General features: G+C 47.1%; 1 protein-coding gene across 1 annotated transcript in view; it reads right to left on the bottom strand.

Annotated features, from left to right (window-relative positions):
* The window catches only part of MGMT (O-6-methylguanine-DNA methyltransferase), a 139681-nt gene that overhangs the window by 18299 nt on the left and 98882 nt on the right, over window positions 1–22500 (bottom strand). The window contains exon 4 of the mRNA XM_050976480.1: window positions 12035–12192. Within this exon, the coding sequence (XP_050832437.1) occupies window positions 12035–12192 (158 nt within the window). The remainder of the gene's footprint in view (window positions 1–12034; window positions 12193–22500) is intronic.

Raw genomic sequence — 22500 nt, 5'->3', positions numbered from 1 at the left:
CAGGGAGATGGGACTCACCAAGAACTTCACCTGGGCAGCTCTGAAATTCTCCTCACCAGCTGCACCCTGCAGACAAAGCTTGAACTGCTCTCCCTCGTGGCCCTGTGTGACAGGAGGTCACCAGTGGCCAACACCTGACCCAAAATTCAGAAATCCCTGGTGGTGTACCCCGAATGCACCTCCTGGTCCCACCTCTGCTCTCTTTTTCTCCCCCTTTACTGGAGTTCTTGTTTTTGCCAGCCCTGGGAAGGTCCCCCCTCTCCTTCTCCAGAGGAAATAACAAAAATTAAAGTGAATTTACCTCCATCTGCACTGCTGGAACTCAACAGAAAAGCAGCCTCACAGGCTGACCCGTCCTGGTAACGAGACACCCAAACCTGCCCAGAGCTCCCAAACAAATCAGAGGATTTGCTGATAAATAAATCAATCAGAATAAATGCAGGTTCCTGATTACACTGATGGTCACCAGCAGGGAGGTCCTGCAGAAAACTCCTCCCAGACTGATGGATATGCTGCAAGTGTCACTCCAATATTGATGAATCCAAACCACAAGGTGTAGCTAAAGGATTCAATGCTCACACACCTTGATTAAGCAAAATTTCCAACCCATCCCTATAAATTAAGCTCACTAACACCAACATTTCCAGCTCATCAGGACCTTGGGTTTGAGGTCTTGGTCAGGATCATCAACCACACCTGGGAGTGCAGAACTGGGCAGCAAAATTGAGCACAAATCGGGCAAATTTGGAGAAATAAAGTGACAAACCTTAACAAGAACCTCAAATCCCACCTCAGGACACAAGATCAAGAACTACCATGAAGGAAGTGTGAGACATGGACTCTAAAATTTATAGACAGGTCATACAAGATTATTGGTCATCATTGCAGGGCTCCAGCACATTCCCAGGAGAAAAAAAAAAGGAAAAAGGAAAAAATGAGAAAAGGAAAAAGAAAAAAAATGAAAAAGGAAAAAGGAAAAGAGGCTGGAGTGGGACTTTGGACAAGGGGGGAAGTGCCAGGACCCAGGGAATGGCTCCCACTGCCAGAGGGCAGGGCTGGATGGGAGATTGGGAATTGTTCCCTGGCAGGGTGGGCAGGCCCTGGCACAGGGTGCCCAGAGCAGCTGGGGCTGCCCCTGGATCCCTGGCAGTGCCCAAGGCCAGGCTGGACACTGGGGCTGGGAGCACCTGGGACAGGGGAAGGTGTCCCTGCCATGGCAGGAGTGGCACTGGGTGGGATTTGGGGTCCCTTCCCATCCAAACCATTCTGGGATTCTATGAAAGGGGAATAAATCCACGAATTTTGACATCAGCTTGTGTAAAACAGATGCTGCAAACTGGAATTTGTTTTATTATCTTACAAGAACAGGGATATTTCTTCTCCCCACTGCAATATCGTGTGCTACATATTTGGAATGTTACACAGACTTGGAACTGGAGGATCTTTAAATTCCCTTCCAATCCAAGACATTCAGCCAGAAGGATTCCCTTGCATCCCCCAAGCACCTCCACAAAACTATTTTATATCCATTCAGGGAACAGGGCAGCACCAAGCCAGGTTATTTGGGAGAAAGGAGACGTTACTTCTCTGCCAACCTTTGCCCACACTGGGTCACCACTGGGTCACTCAGCAGTTATCCTGATGTTCTCCTCCAGCTAGGCAGAGGAGGCTGGGAGGCCCCAGCATCTCTCCTCTATTTTCCCTGCTTCCCACAGAATTGCTCTTTCTCTATAATTCCACTTAGAGTTACACTGATGAGGTTTTTTTACCGTTTCATTTTTCGTCAAGGCCCCAAATATCCCCTCCCAAAGGACTCTGGATCAAGAAATCTGCACCCTCAGTTGCTTTGTGAAGATCCTGTTGCCAAAGATAACCTGGCCTAGAAAATTAATGTATGAAACATGCAATGCAAATGTGCTGCACTACGTGAACAAAGTGTAAGATCCTCGCTGGGCTAAAAAAGGAACAGCAAATTCTTCAGCTTTCTCTAAGTTCCTTTGAAAATGTGCACGTTGAAAATAATACTCATTAAAGTGCTTAAATGCAATAAAATGGAACTATTTCCTCACTGCACACCAATGAAGTCAGTATTAAAGTACTGATTTTTTTTTTTTAATTTGTATTAATTTATTATTGAGTTACAAATATCTAATGGATGGAGCTAAGATGAACACAGCACTTTCCAAACACTAATTCACAACATCCTTCCAAGAATGCTGCAGCAGCAGCAAATAATTCCCAGAATCTTCTGGCTTCAGTCTCAGAGTTAAGGTGTGTTTTTGCTTTTTCTTTTTTCTTTTAAGGAGTATGTATTCAAGCAGCCAACAGAACAACTGGGAAGAGGTGAAGTGTGATCCCATGGAGTCACTCAGCCTCAGACTGATCCCAGTGCCATCACACAGAGCTGCTTAAATGAACTGCAACTGGAATTCCCGAGATCCAAATTATTTAAACAGACATCCTGGAAGCAAACACAGGAGCAGTCCTACCAGTGACCCCTGATGGGATTTCACAGATTCGAGGCTGCTCAATTAACAGGCAGGCCTAAAATCAGTGCCTTGCTTGGAGGAAGTTCTCCCAGGTAACCTGCCAGGAGAGGAGGAGCCTGTGAAGCACAGGCAGAAATTTGGGTTATTTGGGAGTAAGGAGCAGGTGGGCTTGGGGAAACACCCCAGCCCTGCACCTCTTAAAGAATGATTTGATTTTCCAAAGCATCTAAAGAATATTACAGGGATTTCCTTCAGTTGGTTGGGTTCATAATCACACGTTTGCCTGATGTAACAGCCCCGCTGTTTTACATGAACCTGCAGCATCAGGAAAATCCTCCTCACGCTTCGCAAGCCGCCACAAAAAAGAGGCTGCTCTTCATCCCGTGCTCTCCTGCCAAACCCAATGAAGTCAGCACAGGCACAACATGTTTATACAACATTAAGGGTTCACGTTAAGCTGAAAGCAAGGAGGAAATTTGACTTTCAGATTGACAAATGAAGAGTGCTGGTGTATTCTGGAGCCCGCAACAAAGGAGCCGGTCGTGTTCTCGCCCACCGCGGATCCCTAACAAACCCTGCTCCCTGGAAGGATGGTCAGAGCTAAGGTCACAGCACCCTCCATCTGCATTTCAGATCTCGACTTTTGTTGCCTTTACTACTTCTTTTGGCATTAAATATGAATGATGTTCCCCGAAACATTTGGAACATTAATTACGAGGGAGCGAACGCAGGGAAACGCAGGGCGCCGGTCATTGTTCACCCACGGAACGACAACCAGGAGCTTCCAGCAAAGTGCTAAAATATAAAAGGGGGATGTTCATTCATGTATTGGTCCAAGCTGCAGCACTATAAAGTACATCAAAAGGTGTTAATGGTTTCAATATTTATCTGCTGCAGGGAAGCACTCTAAAAAGAAGACAGAAAAAAATTTCTGCTAATGGCTGTGTCTCTCCATTAAAATGAAAAGCTTAATGCATCTTATAATCAGAGGACAATTTGCAAATCATTAAGAGAAATGTAAAATTCCATTAAAATACAAATCAAGAGTCCCTCACTGGACTAATAATCTTTTTGATATTATTTTGCATTTCACTATTTCTGTTCCCAATATCCAGGCACCACAAATGATCAGTTCTTGAACATGCTATTTACCACAGCCTACTTCTTTAACGAGAGACTGAGAGAAGTATAATCTGCTATTCAGAGCAGGTACTAATGAAGAATTCCATATATTCTGAAATTTAATTAAAACCCCAAAGATTTCAAATTAGATGCAATTTGAAATGCCTGGGGCAGAAATACATGCACTTGCGTGGCAAGGGTATCACGCTGAAAGTTGATACCGTAATTGGTCTTGATGTATTTTTGTGTTGCCAGGCTGAAGCACAGAACTCATAACCATATAAAAATTCTCTGTAGATTACCTGCTCATTGAAAATGCCATCACTCAGGTAGTTCTCTACTAAATTACCATGCTACTAAAATGCACAAAGTGATTCGAAGAGAAGAGTGGCACAGCTGGTCGACGCTGCCAATGAGTTATGCATGCGTCGACGCTGCCTTTTTTCTTAGTAAAATATGCTCAGTTGAATATTAAAATATAATTGGCATTCAACCTAAGTAGCTTAAACCATTTTGTTATCTTCTTTTAAACCGATTTGGCTCCTCCACAGTTATTTTCGAGGATGCGATTCACAATCTAATGACACCATCACATTCAGCCAGATTTGTACTGTTTTACATTTGTCATAAATAGGGACAATTTCTACAGCCTTCTAGGGATGTCCTTTAATACTTGCTCCTCTTGAACATCAAAGGCCCAATTCATGGGGAAAAAGAAAGAAAGGGAAAAAAGGAGTGTGCCATTTATGTTGTTCTTGCATATTTTATTCTGAGAGGAGCGCGGGATGCAAATTTCTAGTGAGAAGTGTGTTTTTCCACTGAAGGGAGACCTTGTTTCCCCCAGAATGAAATGGTCAGCAAATAAACTGGTCAGGAGATGTGGCAAAACATCTTGCAAACGGGTCAGAAAAGGGCATCCTTAGGTCAGGAAGCAGAAAAATACCTCTATGATGAAATTTTTTTCCTCAGACGAATTTATTTGTGCGCCCCTAATAAAAAGGCTGTCAAAAATGTCACTACATTGTCATTTCCTGAAAAAAAATTAACAATATTACTTAGAAACAAGGTGCTCACCATAGTAACAGTCCCATTAAGCACATTACCTCTGAAATACCAAACAGGTTAAATGCATACGAGTATTGATGGTATTTCCTATCGATAAGGGGTTTTAAGTAAACTTGCCTGAAAGTTCATTAATAAAACGGGTGTGGGAGGCTGTATTTATAAAATCCTTTCCTTTTATCTTGATTGCATGGGTTTTTATTAAGGAGGGGTGCAAAGGTTACTTGGGGCTGCATGTGTGGCAAGCCAGCCAACAAATCAAAGGAAAAATGAATTAAATTAAACTTATTCCTCACAGGTCTGCAATGAGAGCAGGTGCTGAGGTCTGGGGCCCTGGGTGAAGATGAACACATGACTCTGGATAAAAAAAGTCATTTTCCTGCACTGGTGGGGTTTTTCCACCTTCAATTCTTACCTTTTAATCTAAATCTCATCTACAAGCAGCAATGTCAAAAGTTACCGGGTTGGTCAAAATGTTTCTAAGATCAGGGTCAACTGATTCCTTTTCTTTCATGGGGAGAAAAGGGATGTGATTGTGAGCAAATTCACTTTATAAAGAAGCCTCACACGCAGGTGGCTTTTAGAGCTGCTGATTTTAGAGTGAAACTGCCCTGATTTTGGTCCAGCTGCAGTTCTGTGGAAATATTTATCACGAAATCCTGGAATGGTTTGGGTTGGAAGGGACCTCAAAGCCCACCCAGTGCCACCTCTGCCATGGCAGGGGCACCTTCCATGTCCCAGGGTGCTCCAGCTGGGAATTCCATCCCAGCCCCTCCCCACCCTCACAGCCAGGAATTCCTTCCCAGTGCCCCATCACCAAAACACAAACCCTTTCTTTCCAAACAGAATGGAATCATTTGGAATAATTCTACAATCTTTGATAATATTCCAAATCTTTGGAATAATAAGATCCGCACATCTCTGCAGCTGTTTCAGATTCCTGAATGTTGAATATCCTCAAATTCTCTGAGAACAAGTGAAAATATTGCCATTGCCCAGGTGAGCACTGGCTGTGGACCTTCAACCCACTGCTACCTAAAAACCCCCTGTTTATAAAATTCTCCTTCATTCTAACTATGGCCTCCCTGTAATAGGGTTAAGAATACTGGCAAGAAAGGATTGTCCTACTGGAAATACAACTGATTTTTAAAAAATTAATTTTTAAAATAAATAAATTCGAATTTATTTTTTAAATAAATGGCCCTTTTCCTGCTTTCCCCATGACAGGACAGACACACAGCTCTCTCTGTCCTTAGACTCTCCCAAGGTCACACCTGAAAGGCTCCACCACCAAAACCCCATCAACATCTGCAGTCAGTGCTGCCAAAAAGGAAATTTGCACCTAAGGGGCCTGAACTGTCCCAAATGGGCCACATCTGGCAGACAATTTACCCTATGGACTTCAATAAAAGTATTTAAGGTACACTTAAAACCACATGGGCTGCCACTGGAAATAATGGGAATTCTGGTCTGAATTCAACAGGAATTGGGTCAGGAATTTTGCAGATATTTCCATCCAGAATGTATTTGTATTGATTTTTTTGGGGGGGTTTAGTTTTGTTTTTAAATACACATAGTTGATAGAAAGCAATGGGCCAACTGGGCTGGAAAAAGAATCAGAGATATAAAAGTAACTGGGCTATTCTGGGGTTTTGCTGTTTCCATTTTTGAAGGTTGGAGAGGATTGATTTCTGTTTGCAGAAAACTGTAGGAAAGTATTGGATTGTAAAAATCCATTAAATGTCTCACAAAACAGTGACTTTCTGCTTATCAAAACTCCTCTCACATGAAATGGTAATAAAAGAAGATGCCAGTCTCTGGAATTTGAATTTTGAGTTGGCAGACAGAAATAGGAAAGCTTGTCAGCTCTCTGCACTTGAATCTGCCATGTCCAGATATGTGAAGTATGAACGTTTCCGAGCAGATTATTTCATATTTAACACTTTCTAAAAGCCTAAATAGAAATGTATTTGCATGTCTGATGAAACTGCAGGGTTGAGAAAGGGAAAATCAGAAACATTTATCAACCTTTTTTTCCCTTAATGAATTGAACCTCTAGTACCAAAGTAAGAGAAGTTCACAAACTGCTGCAAAAATCAGTGGTAAAAATGACAATTTGTATTTGCCTAGGAGAGGACAAGTCCTGCTCCTCAGCAAGTGAACAGAGCAGCTCAAGACTGCAAAATTATAAATACAGAATCCCATGAGTTGGGTTGGAAGGGACCTCAAAGCTCATCCAGTCCCACACAAGGACACCTTCCCCTGTCCCAGGTGTTCCCAGCCCCAGTGTTCCAACCTGGCCTTGGGCACTGCCAGGGACCCAGGGCAGCCCCAGGAAATCTGGGAATTCCACCCCAGCCCCTCCCCACCCTCCCAGGGAACAATTCCTGCCCAACCTCCCACCTATCCATGTCTATAGTTGATATAACCTGCTGGGTTCCCACTTTGCTAGAGAAATTAATTGAATCAATCAGAAAATACAGAAAAATTTACTTTTCTTTCTTAATTTGCTGCAAGCTGGGAGTTTTTTATAGTTCAGAAAGTGCAAAATGAGTAAAAGAGAGGTGCTAGTGCAGCTCCTGGAAAGGTGCAGAGAACTCAGGATGTGTTAAGGAAGGGTTTTCTCCATGGGAGCTTCCCAGGGGGAGATTTCCCAGCCCCCCAGCCCAAGGGTGACTCCAGCTCCACAGGGGTGACACAAAGTGAGGGGGTTCCTCATCCCAGAGCTGGCATTTCCCCGTGCTCCCAGCAGCCCTGGCAGTGCCAGTGTCTGGAGGAGCAGGAAATCACAGGGTAATTATTGATTACAGGCCTGCCCACGTCAGCTGGGCGGGAGAATGGAGCTGCTCCCAGCTCCTTTGAAGGCTCCCATTATGCATGAGGGGGCTCATCAATATCCCCTCTTGGATGAATAACCCACAGCAGGCACTGGGGATTGCAGCTGCACGGCTCTCCTCCCTGCTCTCCATCCTCAGCTGCTCCTCCTGGATCCTTCTGCCCAGCTGGGCTCTGCCTTGGGCTGCAATGGGCCAGAATCATGGAATGCTTTGGCCTGGAAGGGACCTGAAAGTCCATCATGTTCCTGATACCTTCCACTGTCCCAGGCTGCTCCAGCCTGGCCTTGGGCACTGCCAGGGATCCAGGGGCAGCCCCAGCTGCTCTGGGCACCCTGTGCCAGGGCTGCCCACCCTGCCAGGGAACAATTCCTGCCCAAAATCCAACGTAACTTCCTTCAGTTCCAAACCATCAATGCCCTAATGCCACCTCCAGACCTCTCAGCCTGACACAGAATTCACAGCTCAGGCAGGAACAGGAGGATGAGCTGGACTGAGGGAAGAGCTCAGCTTTGCTCCAGCTCTGCACCCTCAGGACAAGGAGTGGATGGAGCAACTGCACCCTCAGGAATGCAAAGGGCTCATCCAGGGAGGGCAGGCAAGGAGCAGAACCCCAGGGCTGCTGCTTGTCACAGGGTGAAGGAAAACTCTGCTGTGACTCCAATTTCCTCTGTCCTGTGCTCTAATGAGCCATCTGGTCTGCAAACACACAGCACAGCCAGCCCTGTGCCACCTCTGTGCCATCCCTGTGCCACCCTGCCACTGCAAACACACAGCACAGCCAGCCCTGTGCCACCCCTGTGCCATCCCTGTGCCACCCCTGTGCCACTGCAAACACACAGCACAGCCAGCCCTGTGCCACCCCTGTGCCACTGGAAGCACACAGCACAGCCATCCCTGTGCCACACTGCCACTGGAAGCACACAGCACAGCCAGCCCTGTGCCACCCCTGTGCCACCCCTGTGCCACTGCAAACACACAGCACAGCCAGCCCTGTGCCACCCCTGTGCCACTGCAAACACACAGCACAGCCAGCCCTGTGCCATCCCTGTGCCACTGCAAACACACAGCACACACAGCCCTGTGCCATCCCTGTGCCACTGCAAACACACAGCACAGCCAGCCCTGTGCCACACCTGTGCCACTGGAAGCACACAGCACAGCCATCCCTGTGCCACCTCTGTGCCACTGCAAACACACAGCACAGCCATCCCTGTGCCACCTCTGTGCCACCCTGTGCCACCCCTGTGCCACTGCAAACACACAGCACACACAGCCCTGTGCCATCCCTGTGCCACTGCAAACACACAGCACACACAGACCTGTGCCAGCCCTGTGCCACCCCTGTGCCATCCTGCCACTGCAGCCAGCCCTGTGCCACAGCTCCACAAAGGGAGGGCAGGAAATTCAGGAGTGGCAGAGTCAGCACCACCTTCCCCGTGTCCCAGAGCCAGGAATGAGCCAGCCCAGCCCCCAAACCACCACCAGTCCCATTGTCTCCTTTCCACAGGAGGGGAGCTAATGGCCAGGCTACATTAGGAGCAATTAATCACTTCCCATTAGGAATGTGCAGGGATTTCCCTCTCAGAGTGGGCAAACCTGACTCTGCCCAGTGAAATTCCTCACTGAATGCTGGCCATGGCACAGGGTGTTGACATTATGTTCCACATTCTGAATTGTGTTTGAAAACAAATATATTGGCTGCATGTAAGCTGGAGAGCCAGTAAGGGGAGAACTCCTGGAGGTGTTGGGAAACCCAACTTTTCCCTCTCCACAAATCCCTGCCAGGGAGTCAGGTGGGGGTCAGGCTCTGCTCCCAAGGAATAAGGGACAGGATTTGGGGAAATGGCCTCAAGCTGGACCAGGCAGGTTTAGATTGGAGGTTAGGGAAATTTTCTTCATGGAAAAGCTGTCCAGCCTTGGCACAGTCAGTCCAGTCAGCATCCCTGGAAATACTCAGAAACCAGGTGGATGTGGCACCTGGGGACACGGATTAGTGCTGAGCATGGTGCTGGAGCTGGAAGGGTTGGGCTGGATGACCTTAAAGGTCTTTTCCAACCCTAATGGTTCTGGGATTCCATGACTCTCCTGCCTGCCTCCAGATTCAGATTCCACCTTTGCCAATGCCAAGTTATGAGAGGAGTGGTTGATTTTGTATTTTCAGTGCTTTTAAGCACATTTCCCCTGTTTAGCAGTCATTTAGAAAATTAAAGGCACTTTAGAAAAATTTAAGATATAAGAGAAGCCACTGAATACTGAAGCCACAGCAGATACTGAATTTTTATTGAATTTCTTAATGAATTTAAAGCAGATCATCTCTACTTTCTGAACCTGCAAATCTCTCTGCCTTTGTTATGTCAGAGTTGATTGTCACAATTTTTCTCTCCACGAGGAACCATGTCTTCAAAACTGGCAGAAAAGCAGCTGCAGGAAACTGGCCATGAACTGAGAAGTGTTTCATCCCAAAAGCACTTTACACTTTTTTTTTTCTGTTAGATGAAGAATGTTTTTAATGTGTTTTTTGGGCATAACCAAAACCCTTCTGGTCCCCAGACAGAGTTAGTGCAGAAAAATAAAATAAAGTTTGATGTAAGCACTGATTAGGAAGAAATTATGCAACAGTCAGTCCAGATTACAAAAGCACTTGAGGATGGAACTCCAATCCTCTCTCAAAGAGCAATGCTGCACATGGTCACATTTACAGGGAAGGGGGAAAAAGGGCCAAAGGTTTGGTGATCATGGAAACACAGAATTCCAGCCTGGTTTGGGTCGGGGGGCCCTGAAAGCCCACCCAGTTCCACCCTGCCATGGGCAGGGACACCTCCCACTGGCCCAGACTGCTCAGGGTCCCCTTGAAAAGCTGCTGCTGAACAGAAATGCAAGAGAATCAGAGTGATGAGAAAAAGCCTTTCTGGCTTTGGCTCCTCAGCTCTCACTGATGTTTGCTCTGCGTTTTTAAGTGCCTGGAGAAACGAGCAGGCACTTTCAAATGTAAATGTGGAAAAGCAAATAAATACCAAATCCCTAATTTAGCAAAACTGCAATTCTGATGTGCAGATAAACTGAAGCGCAATCCATCAGAATTTGATTTTTACATCACCTTTCTCCTAAATAACTTTTAAAAGCAGTTCCTTTCAGTTTTTCACATCTATTTCCACATTCCTTCCAACGCAATTGTTTTCAGTTTTATGAAAGCATTAGTAGGAGAAAGTGACAGAAGAACAGAAATGCTCTCACACCGTTGTGATTTCAGCCAATTAATTCTTCATTAACGTTTCCATGATGTAGGAGCCTTCCCCCAGTAAAGCACACCCAGACCTGGGCCAGGCCAGGAGCAAAGGAGGGAGCTCAGTTGGAACAGCTGGGTGTGCAGATGCTGCAATGAGAGCTCTGCCCTCAGCCCAGCTGGGCACACCCAAACCCCCAGGACCGTGGGCAGTGGCACCCCAGTGCCACCCTCCCGAGGCCAGGGAGCTGCAGGGACCCTCAGCTGGTGCCCACAGCCACGTCCCAGCCCTGCCCAGCTCCTGGCTGGGTTCTCAGCTTGGATGGCTCTGAAGAACTTTCCTTCCTTTGCTCCAAAATTCAAGGGTGGTGATTGTTTCCCCAAAGAAGCTCCCTGCTAACAAATACCATTATCTTTCCTTTTTTAAAAGTTCTTCTGTGCCTTATAAAACATTAACTTTTACAAACAAAACATTAAAAATATATCTAAATAAGACATTATTTTTTTTTTCCTTTTCATTTGTTTTCCTAAATGGGCTCGTGAATTCTTTATAGCTTTGTGAATGAGGTTCCTTGGTGTGAGCACTGCTGATCTTTACCTGTTGGCAGCTGAAGCACGTCACTGCAGGGCAAGGACAGGGAGATGGGGGACAGTGGCCGGTGGCAGAGGGCAGGGAGGGTGGCACTGACCCATCTGGAGCAGGAGGTAGCCACAGCTCATGGAGCCACAGCTCAGGGAGCAGCTCACAGCCCTTCAGGTGTGCTCCCAGCCCAACCTGGCAGTGCTGGCAGCTGAAGCACGTCACTTTATAGGACAAGGAGAGGGAGATGGGGGACAGTGGCTGGTGGCAGAGGGCAGGGAGGGTGGCACTGACCCATCTGGAGCAGGAGGTAGCCACAGCTCATGGAGCCACAGCCCACAGAGCAGCTCACAGCCCTCCAGGTGTGCTCCCAGCCCAACCTGGCAGTGCTGGCAGCTGAAGCACGTCACTTTACAAGGCAAGGAGAGGGAGATGGGGGACAGTGGCCGGTGGCAGAGGGCAGGGAGGGTGGCACTGACCCATCTGGAGCAGGAGGTAGCCACAGCTCATGGAGCCACAGCTCATGGAGCCACAGCTCATGGAGCCACAGCTCACAGAGCAGCTCATGGAGCCACAGCTCATGGAGCAGCTCACAGCCCTCCAGGTGTGCTCCCAGCCCAACCTGGCAGTGCTGGCAGCTGAAGCACGTCACTTTATAGGACAAGGAGAGGGAGATGGGGGCCAGTGGCTGGTGGCAGAGGGCAGGGAGGGTGGCACTGACCTCTCTGGAGCAGCGGGTGGTGGAAGGCTGGCACGGGCAGGGTCCCTGTGCTGGCTGGCTCCCAGAAGTAGGCTCGGAGCCAGGCCCTGCACTGCCGCAGGGGCTCCGGCAGCTCCTCGGAGCCCTCGCTCACCTCGCAGCCCCCCGAGGGCTCTGCCCTGCCGAGACACACAGAAAGGCAAGGTTACAGAGGGAAAATGACAGAAACGGGCTGGACAGGGCTCTGAACGACCTCGGGTGGAACAACACGGGCTTGAAGGTCCATTCCAGGCAAAACAACTCTGTGATGCTGTGATAAAACCCAGTGTTCACTCTCTGTATCAGCAAAATAAAAACCTCCCACATTTACTCTGGAGACAGGCGTTATTTCTTCTCAGAGAAAAGTGAAGGCATTCCTCACAGCAGTGACAAAACCTCACCCTCATCACCCCCCCAGAGGCAGAGGTGGCCCAGTGCTGTGGACACCTGTAAGGAAGCCCAGGTAGGAGGGAGCAGCCATGTGGGCAATGCCAGGCAGCAAGAACACACCCAGAGCACGGTGGGTGACACATCCTTGTGCTTCCAGAACCACACCACTGCAAGAACACACCCAGAGCACGGTGGGTGACACATCCTTGTGCTTCCAGAACAACACCAATGCAAGAACACACCCAGAGCACGGTGGGTGACACATCCTTGTGCTTCCAGAACCACACCACTGCAAGAACACACCCAGAGCACGGTGGGTGACACATCCTTGTGCTTCCAGAACCACACCACTGCAAGAACACACCCAGAGCACGGTGGGTGACACATCCTTGTGCTTCCAGAACCCCACCACTGCAAGAACACACCCAGAGCACGGTGGGTGACACATCCTTGTGCTTCCAGGGGGGACAGAGGTCAGGCTCCTCCTCCGTGTCCCCTGGGGGTGCAGTCCCTTGTCCCCAGGCCAGCCCTGGGGAAGGAGGGAAGGAAGCAGCTCTCCCTTCCTCCAGCGCCGTGGCAGGTCTCTGCTTCCCTCCCCTGATTGAATTGGAAGGAAGCAATTGAGAATTCATTTGATTTCCAGTGGCAGCTCGTGCTTGCAGGGGCTGAGGAGCAAAGCGAGCCAACAGAAAGCACCTGTAAATAAAAATGGGCTTCTTCCCCTGCTCCTCCTTGTTTCTTTCCCTCTGGCAGAGCAAGGTGTGGATGAGAGCAGTGCAAAAGGGAGCCCTGGGTTTGTATCCAGCTGTGCTCCCCAAGCTGGATGTTCCCAGGGGTGCAGAGCAGTGCTGGGAAGGGGGTGGGGGTGCCCTCCTGGTGCTTCCCAAGGCTGGGGTGTGATGGGGGGGTCTCAGAACTGCAGAGACCTTGAGGACAGCAGCAAACACACAGTGCATCCCTGGGAAATGATGGAGACAACATCCAGGGTGATGGCCAGGACAGCAACCCCTGCCAGCAATCTCCTCAAATCCAGGACCCTCACCACCCCTGAGGGGCCACACAGAGGTTTCCCGATTCTTGCAGCTTTTTCCTCCAGCTAGAACTAAAGCCAGAGCCAGAAGTTCCTCAGTGCTAGACCAAAACAGCAGAGTCTTCTGGTTTTCCCTAGAAGTCCCAAAATTCCTGAAATAATTCCCAAAATAACCCCCAAGATGCCCAAAATAATCCCTGAAAGAAAAATTTAAAAAACAATCCCCCACATGCCCAAAATAATTCCCAAAATTAAAAAAAAAATTCCCAGAATTCCCAAAATAATCTCTGAAATTCCCAAAATTACAAAAAATAATCCCTGAAATTTCCAAAAAAATTAACAAAAATTCCCCCAAAACCCCCCAAAATTTCCCAAAATAATTCCTGAAATTCCCAAAAAGTCCAGTTTGGCAGGAGTTAAGTGCAATTTTATTTCTCTTTCCATTTATTTATCAAATTGATGCTTTTGACTTTCCTTTATGTATGCGAAGTAGGATCAAGTTGCTTTTTAAACCTGGTGTCCACCTTATGCTGTTTTTCTGATGAATAATATCTTTGCTTAAAGGAAAAGTCTGAGAATCCACACACAAACTTTTGTGCCCAAATCCCCACGGCCTGGACTTCAAACCCAGCTCCCAGCCCCAGGGATAATCCATTATTTCACACAGGTACAGCACAGCAGAATGTGGCTCTGTTTTACTGTGAATTGTCAGAGCTACAACAAAATAATAACGAGAGAATATAACAGCAACAACTCCTCTGAAAGCTGGCCCAGAAGTGGGGAGACTTTTCTGCTCCATTTATCCAGAAGAGCACCCAGAGTGCTCAAAGCTCCTTATGTTTTTCACATCATCCTGCTTCCCATTCTTGGGAGTCTGGAAATCATTTGGGCTGTAATGCAACCAATAAAACACAAAAGCTCCAACTCCTCACAGCTCTGGGAGCAGCAGCTCTGGGCTCTGTGTCCAAGGGCACCCAACCAGCATCAGTCACCCCCAAAACATGTGGGGAGAGCCAGGGAGACTCTGGGAGCACCTCCCAGGGCCTGGAGGGGCTCCAGGAGAGCTGGAGAGGGGCTGGGGACAGGGGATGGAGGGACAGCACACAGGGAATGGCTCCCAGTGCCAGAGGGCAGGGCTGGATGGGATCTTGGGAATTGGGAATTGTTCCCTGGCAGGGTGGGCAGGCCCTGGCACAGGGTGCCCAGAGCAGCTGGGGCTGCCCCTGGATCCCTGGCAGTGCCCAAGGCCAGGCTGGACACTGGGGCTGGGAGCACCTGGGACAGGGGAAGGTGTCCCTGCCATGGCAGGGTGGGAATGGGGGGGATTTGGGGTCCCATTCCATCCCAGACCATCACACACACATTCCTCACTTCTCCAGGCGCTCCCTGGCAGGAGAGTTTGGAGAGAATTTCTTTTTAATTTTCCTTTTAATTGCTGCTTTCAATCGCAGTGCCCTGCCACTGCTGAACATCTCCAGATGTTTTTGGTGGGGCCATTCTCCCAGCCATTCCACACCAGAGGCTTTCCCAACACCTGCCACCCCCACCTTGGCCAGGAAAGAGAAGGCTCTGCAAGGCAGCAATGAATTTGCTCTCCAGGAATGCACTGACTTCCATTCCTGCAGGACACACACTCCAGGTGCCAACACACACAGCCAGGGCTTCAAACTGGCAGGGAGTTGGAAAAAAAAAAAAGGAAAGCCTTCACATTAATTTTGCTTGGCTAGAGATGGCAACAGCTATTCCTGGGAATTTGACAGCTTTAATAAAGAAGAAGAAGGCACATAACTCATGCATGGGTGTCTTCTGCTGGCCCTCCTCCCCTCCCTGCCCTTCCCTCCTCCCCTTCCCTCTCCAAACTTGCACAGCAGAACTTCCACAAGCTGCCTCAGCATTAAATATCCCCCTGAAAACCCCAGCTGCCTTTTAAAGGATTTTCCCAGGCTTCAAAGCCTTAAGTACCTTTCAAAGAGCAGAGTCCAAGTGGTCTCAAAACATTGGTAAGAAGAGCAGAGGAGTTACATCATGGGAAATTCCCCCCTGGAAGGAAATCCCTCTGCTCAGGCTCGGATTTCTTGGAAGGTTTCTCAACTCCCTACTCCAGGCACGGATCTTTGAGCTCCTCTGAGTCAAGATGGACAGGAACAAGTTGGAATTTAGAGAAAAACACACACCTGAGAGTCATATGAACTACCTGGGCCTGAACTTTGGGGATGAAGAAGAAGAAAGGGCCTTTCATGATGTCCTGCCCTGGGTGACCCCCAAGGAAAGGATCACAGAGGCACCAGCAGCACACAGGGGGTGGCCAAAGTGCCCTTCCACTGCTTTGCCTGTGGAGAGTTTAAACTTAAACTTGTGATCAACAAGATGGAATTTTACTTTTATACAGGAAAATAAAGTGTGCTCATTGAAAAAAAAAAAAAAAAACCCAAACCCTAAACAAAATATGTAAGAAATCTGACTGCTTTCACCCTGGAGAGTTTTAAAATTTTTCCTTAAAAAGTACCAATGCCTTTTTGGTTTTTTTTTTAAGTGGGGCTGGAATCATGAGAAACATATTTTTAAAGCCCATCAATATTGTTTAAATTGCTTCCACTTTCATCAGAGTGTCAGTCTGTCACTGCACTTGTTTTCATTCCTGAATTACTCTGGGTGCTGCCTGGCATCCCCAAAAATTCAAAGTGGAGAGTTTTGTATTTTCACCTGGTCAAAAGCCAATTGTTGCTGTTGGGGTTTAGTGTGCATTTCATTTTTATTTTATTTTATTTTATTTTATTTTATTTTATTTTATTTTATTTTATTTTATTTTATTTTATTTTATTTTATTTTATTTTATTTTATTTTTTAATTTTTTAAATTTTTTAAATTTTTTAAAATTTAATTTTATTTTTTGACCCAGATGTTTTTTGCTTGCAGTAATGTGGTGCCCTCTAACATGTCAGCAGTGTCACATGTCTGTCACATGTCTGCCTTAACTTTTTGGGGATATTTGGGGTGAATGGACATTCAGCTCCACATGACCAACATGGCTTTACAGTGGGATGCTTCATTACAACCACAAATTCCCCAATCAGAAATAAAAGCTCATTTTAAGCTACTTAAAGACATCTAGAAAGAAATGTGCATTTTCCCAGTTGGATGTGTTTCACAAAGAGCCATTTTCAGGCCAGGCACCCACGGCTGCTGCTGCACATCTCCAGCCCGTGGTGGTGACATCCAGGAGAGCCCCAGACCAATCCCAACGTGGGAATGCAGCCCAGGATCAGGGTTTTCTCCCCCCACAGCTGTTGCACCCCATTCCCCCTGCAATCCTCCCCATTCCTGTCCATCCCAGCCCTTCCCAGAGCCTGCCCAAGCCCGGGAGGCAGCAGGCTGCTGCATCCACACTGCTGAGAGGAGCCTTCCCAAAGCTCCATCCAGCCCTCCCGAGCCTCCTCCCCTTGGCATGGCGTGGAAGGAAGGAAAAGCTGGTTCCAGCAGAGGGGGAGGAAAGCAGCAGCACCTGGTTCAGTTTAACAGGCTCCTTCCAAAGCCGCTGCCAAGAACTGGAAGTTTCTAAGGCGCTTCCAAAATCAACATGTAAGCAGTGGATCGGCTTGGGGGTCATCCCAAATAGCTCAGCCATGATGGAAACCAGAGAAATGCTGGAGAAGCCATGTCCTGAAGGGGCAGGATGCTCATCATTTATTCCTGAGCTGCTTTTTTGCCTCGCTCCTTCAGAAACTCAAGGGAAACAAGGTGGACCTTGAGCTGTGCTGAAAGGAAGGGGACGTAACACGACTCTGCTGGCACATTGCCTGGGGGAAAGCCAGGAGCTGGCAGCTTCCTTAGCACAAATAAATACCAGGAGAATGTCCTAGCAGCTCCCAAAACATATTTATAAAATAGATGTCTGTTTGTAAAATATTTGTGTATTTTAAATACAATTGATTGGTTGAATGTAACACCCAAAATCCAAATTCCACTGCCTGTAGCCACACACACCTGAGTGTTTTATCCCTGGAAAACCACCTCACCTTCCAGGGGTTTGCCTAAGGAGAGGTTTAGAAACTGAGCCACTGAAGAGACCCCTTTACTTCCATTTTAAAATTTTCAATGTTTTTTCTTTGCTTAACACAGAAAAAAGCTCCTCAACCAAAAAAAGACTGCAACTTCTCCTAGCCTGGAGTCAACAAAGTGCCATGGGTACATGTGGGCACACTCAGATTACACAATAAATTCTAAATTCTTAATTCTTAGGTAATGTTTCATAATTTAAAATTCTGTCCTTTTGCAATTTTACCTTTTTTTTTGTGTGTGTTTTTTTTTTTGTGATTCTCTTCCCCAATGGTGTGAAGAGCCTGGTGACTGTTGGTACAGAGCTCCTTGAGTGTCATTAGTATAGATAATTCTAAATATTATATAAGTTTTAATATAGATATATATATAAATATATATATATATATATATATTATATATATATAATATGTAAAATAGGAAATAACAGAGCTCCTAAACCAGAATAAATTTTTACCTTTGAAGGAAAAGTCACTGTTGATTCTCTAGGACCTTAATGGTAACTCTTGCCATGAAATACATATAAGGGGCCAGAATAATTTAAAAGTTATTGTTTTTTAAATGGCTTTTTTTTGTTTGATCAGCAAATGACTGAAGACAGGTTGTCACTTAACTCTCACACACCTGAATTTATAACAGAAAAAAGTTGCACTATCTGAAAACTGAAGGCTGTCCTCTTCTTACAATTACACAGACCTGTGCTTATCTTACCAAACTAATTTTCTTCTAGAGAAATAGCTGCTGTGTTACCTTTCAAATGGAAGGATCAGTGATGATTAGCACACAAAAATTAACATTAAAATGGGACCTAGTGAGGCAGCATTGTGTTCCACAACAACACAGAGTGAGTTGACATTTTTACTGGAGCCTTCATTGTGAAATTAACTGAAAATGTATTTTATCCACACCTAGATGTCATTTAGGCAGCCTTTCTTTGATAGATGAAGGCTAAAGCCACCCCAAAACTGCAGCTGAATTATCTGGTCTCTAATGACTCCAAACCGATTACGGGATGCAGAGCAATCTCGTTAAATTTTATTCCAAAGCTTACTACACTGGTGTTTTCTCTTATTTTTCTATCAATGAAGCCCAGGAGGTTTCAGGACAATTCATTATGTATGAGACCCAACTTACAGTGCTTGACTGTTGATTAATAGCAAACTTTGCTGGGTGTACATTTGCAGCATTAGATGCATACAATATGCTAACTTATTCTTCCACCCCAGCTAATTATTTACCAAAATGACTACTTGAGACTACAATTTATTAAATGCATGCATCCAGTCTCGATTTGGCCCCAAAAGACAGCCCGGAATGAAGATCTTTTACTTGATGTGACAACTTCTGGAAACAGTGTTATTAATATTGTAAATGTGGCAAATAAAGAGTTCAAATAGCCGGGTGGCTCCGCTGCGTTTCTTCCCCACAACTGAACCAGTGAACAAAGCGCCTTTTTAGGTTTAAAATTCATGGCCAAGCACATCCTGACACAGTTTAATTTAGCTGCTTATAAATGAAGTGGCTCTATGATGGGAGGGAGAGATTAAAAAAGGGATGAGAGCTGCAATAAACAGCAATAACCCCCATTCCTGTCGAACAGCCCCGACACTGCTCCTGCTAAGAACTATTAAGAAAAAATTGATGCATTTAGGGAAGAACACGAGAAATCGGAGCTGAGTCAGACTTGGTCCTTGTCATACAACCTGTGCAATGTTTTCCTTATTCTGTTTTTATCTCTTCTGGAGGATGTGAGTTGTTACAGATCTAAGTGGTGAGAAATTCTCCATACCCACTTTAACCCCAAGAAAGAAGCACCTGCACAGAGATTTGAGTATCATATATAGAATATAAATTCAAAATAAATAATCTAACAAATAAATCATAATTAATCACATAATAATGAACAGATTAAATTATTGATACAGTCAGTAATAAATAAACACACCTCTTGAGTAAATACAAATATATCCAAATAATGCAGTTTTTTCCCCCAACTTTTGCAATTATTGACATTAAATTTGGGGGTCAAACTGGGCTTGCCCAAGCCCATGATCCCTGCAAAGCTGCTCCCTGCTTATTCCCTGCTCCTGGTGTGCACCAGCAAGCAGTTCAAAGGATGGAGTGAGACTCCTGTCTCCACATGCCAAGATAAGGAAAATCAATGTCAATGCCCAAAAGACTCAAGTGATAGCACTGAAGGTCATTAAATGCTACTCACTGCCCTGGACCATTAAAGTTTTGATTGGAATCCTATACAGGGAGACACAGATTTCAAACAAGATCCTGCCCTGGGATGTGGCACTGCGAGACCACGGAGGTGACTTCCCGAGAACACCTGAAACACATCCAAGGAAAACAATGCTCTGTGTGTGTGGGCTTGGCTCCCTTTCCCTGAGCATTTCTTGTGTTTTCACAGCAGCCAACCTCATTAGGAACAAAGATCTCTGTTAAAGCAACAGCCAGGTGGAAGGACAACCACCAAGTTCTGGCTCCTTAACCACCTCAATCTCCTCCTGTACCCTTTGTTGTCTGCTCCATGTCACCCTCCTTCCCTCAATCCCAGACTGCTTGGGGCTGGAAAGGACATTAAACATAATCTTGTTCCACCCCTGCCATGGGCAGGGACACCTTCCACTGTCCCAGGCTGCTCCTGGCCCTGTCCAACCTGGCCTTGGAGACCCTTCCAGAGATCCAGGGGCAGCCCCAGCTGCTCTGTGCCATGGCCTCGCCAGCCTCACTGCAGGAATTTCTCCCCAATATTCCATCTTTGGCAGTTTGAAGCCATTCTCTTTTTCCCCTCACTCCTGTCCAGTCCTCTCCTTAGGGCACCTTTAAAGTTCTGCCCTTTTCCCATGCTGACCTCCCCTGGTCTGGACCATCTCTGGACTCTCAGTCTGACCTTACTGCTCTGCTGAAGATTTCCTGCTCCACCTCCACACTGGTCACCCATCCCAGTGCTGCTTTCTTCCTGTTTCCCACCCACAGCTTTTCCAGACTAATTCCTGGACTCTCCAGAGTCCATCCTGCACGTTTGTTGCCCATCTGTGTTAGCAGGAATCATCCAGGCCAAGACAACCACAGTCAGCTCTGGAGCTCATCAGCACCGGGAGTTCTGTCAGCTCAGAGAGCTTCCCCAGAGAGACCCGCTCCCCTCCATCAATGAAACCCTTCAAACACCAACAGCTGGGCCCTACTCAGAGAGCACAAATCTCCCTGATATCAGAGGAACCTCTTCACAAATATTTCCGTTCCAAATCAGCAGGTTTGGCAGCAGAACGACCGGAGAATTTGCCGAAAAGATAAAAAAAAGTTCATTTTCTGTGCATCTTCTGTGTTGGGAAGGACCACCCTGTTCTAGATTGAGAAGGGGGGAGATCGAGCACACCCTGAACCAGCAACAGCCGAGCAGATGCTTCACATTAAATGTTTTGAAGCAGGAAGCAGAACTGGAGCCAAGCTCCAAGCACAGCACACTCTGCCCGAGATGTTCGGCAACATTAAGCATAGGTGATATCATCAGCTCCAGCTTTAATTAGGTTAAAAGAAAGTCAGTTAATTTTAGCACTTACAAGAAATTGTTACAAAACATTTTTTCTTATATAAAAGAAGCCTCCCATCAGACCTGGGAGGTCGGTTTTATCACAGGCAATTAACTGTGTTAGGGCTGGCTGCAGGGGACCCTTAAACCGCACACCGCATTCCCTGCGCTGCGCCGCTGTCCCTGCTGATTTTGGGGACTGATCACCACCCCCAGCCCTCTGCAACGCTGGTTTGGGGATTGATCACCACCCCCAGCCCTCTGCAACGCTGGTTTGGGGACTGATCACCACCCCCAGCCCTCTGCAACGCTGGTTTGGGGATTGATCACCACCCCCAGCCCTCTGCAACGCTGGTTTGGGGACAAATCATCATCCCCAGCCCTCTGCAACGCTGGTTTGGGGACAAATCATCATCCCCAGCCCTCTGCAACGCTGGTTTGGGGACTGATCATCATCCCCAGGTCTCTGCCACCCTGCTTTTGGGGACTGATCCCCACCCCAGCCCTCTGCAACGCTGGTTTGGGGATCGATCACCACCCCCAGCCCTCTGCATCCCTGCTTTTGGGGACTGATCATCATCCCCAGGTCTCTGCCACCCTGCTTTTGGGGATTCACCACCACTCCCAGCCTTCTTCAACCCTGGTTTTGGGGATTCACTGCCACACCCAGCCCTCTGCAATTCTGGTTTTGGGGATTCACCACCACCACACCCAGCCCTCTGCAACGCTGGTTTGGGGACTGATCACCATCCCCAGCCCTCTGCAACCCTGCTTTTGGGGACTGATCATCATCCCCAGCCCTCTGCAACGCTGGTTTGGGGATTGATCACCACCCCCAGCCTTCTTCAACCCTGATTTTGGGGGTTGATCACCACCCTCAGCCCTCTGCAACGCTGATTTGGGGATTGATCACCACCCCCAGCCTTTTTCAACCCTGCTTTTGGGGATTCACCACCATCCCCAGGCCTCTGCAACACTGATTTTGGAGATTCACCACCACCCCCAGCCTTCTTCAACCCTGCTTTTGGGGATTCACCACCACCCCCAGCCCTCTGCCATGCTGGTTTCAGGATTCACCACCATCCCCAGCCTTCTTCAACCCTGCTTTTGGGGATTCACCACCACCCCCAGCCCTCTGCCATGCTGGTTTGGGGATTCACCACCATCCCCAGAACTCTGCAATGGCCACAGACCCACCAGCCCTCCTCAGCACTCTGCCTTGCAGTGATAACCCAATTGCTAACTGGTATCTGAAGTCAAATTTACATTTTTTGCTACATATCTCAGATAGATATAATCCCAATTATGCATGGATTTAAAAAAAAAAAAATCCACCAAGCCTAAGGGAGTTAAAATACACATTACAACCCTTACAGTGCAAGACCCAGGTCTCTGATCTGGTGCACGGGGACACTGAAGGACAAAAACCTAAGG

Source organism: Serinus canaria, chromosome 6, assembly GCF_022539315.1.
Source record: "Serinus canaria isolate serCan28SL12 chromosome 6, serCan2020, whole genome shotgun sequence".
NCBI classification, from domain to species: Eukaryota; Metazoa; Chordata; class Aves; order Passeriformes; family Fringillidae; genus Serinus; species Serinus canaria.
This window is presented reverse-complemented; position numbering and strand designations above follow the sequence as displayed.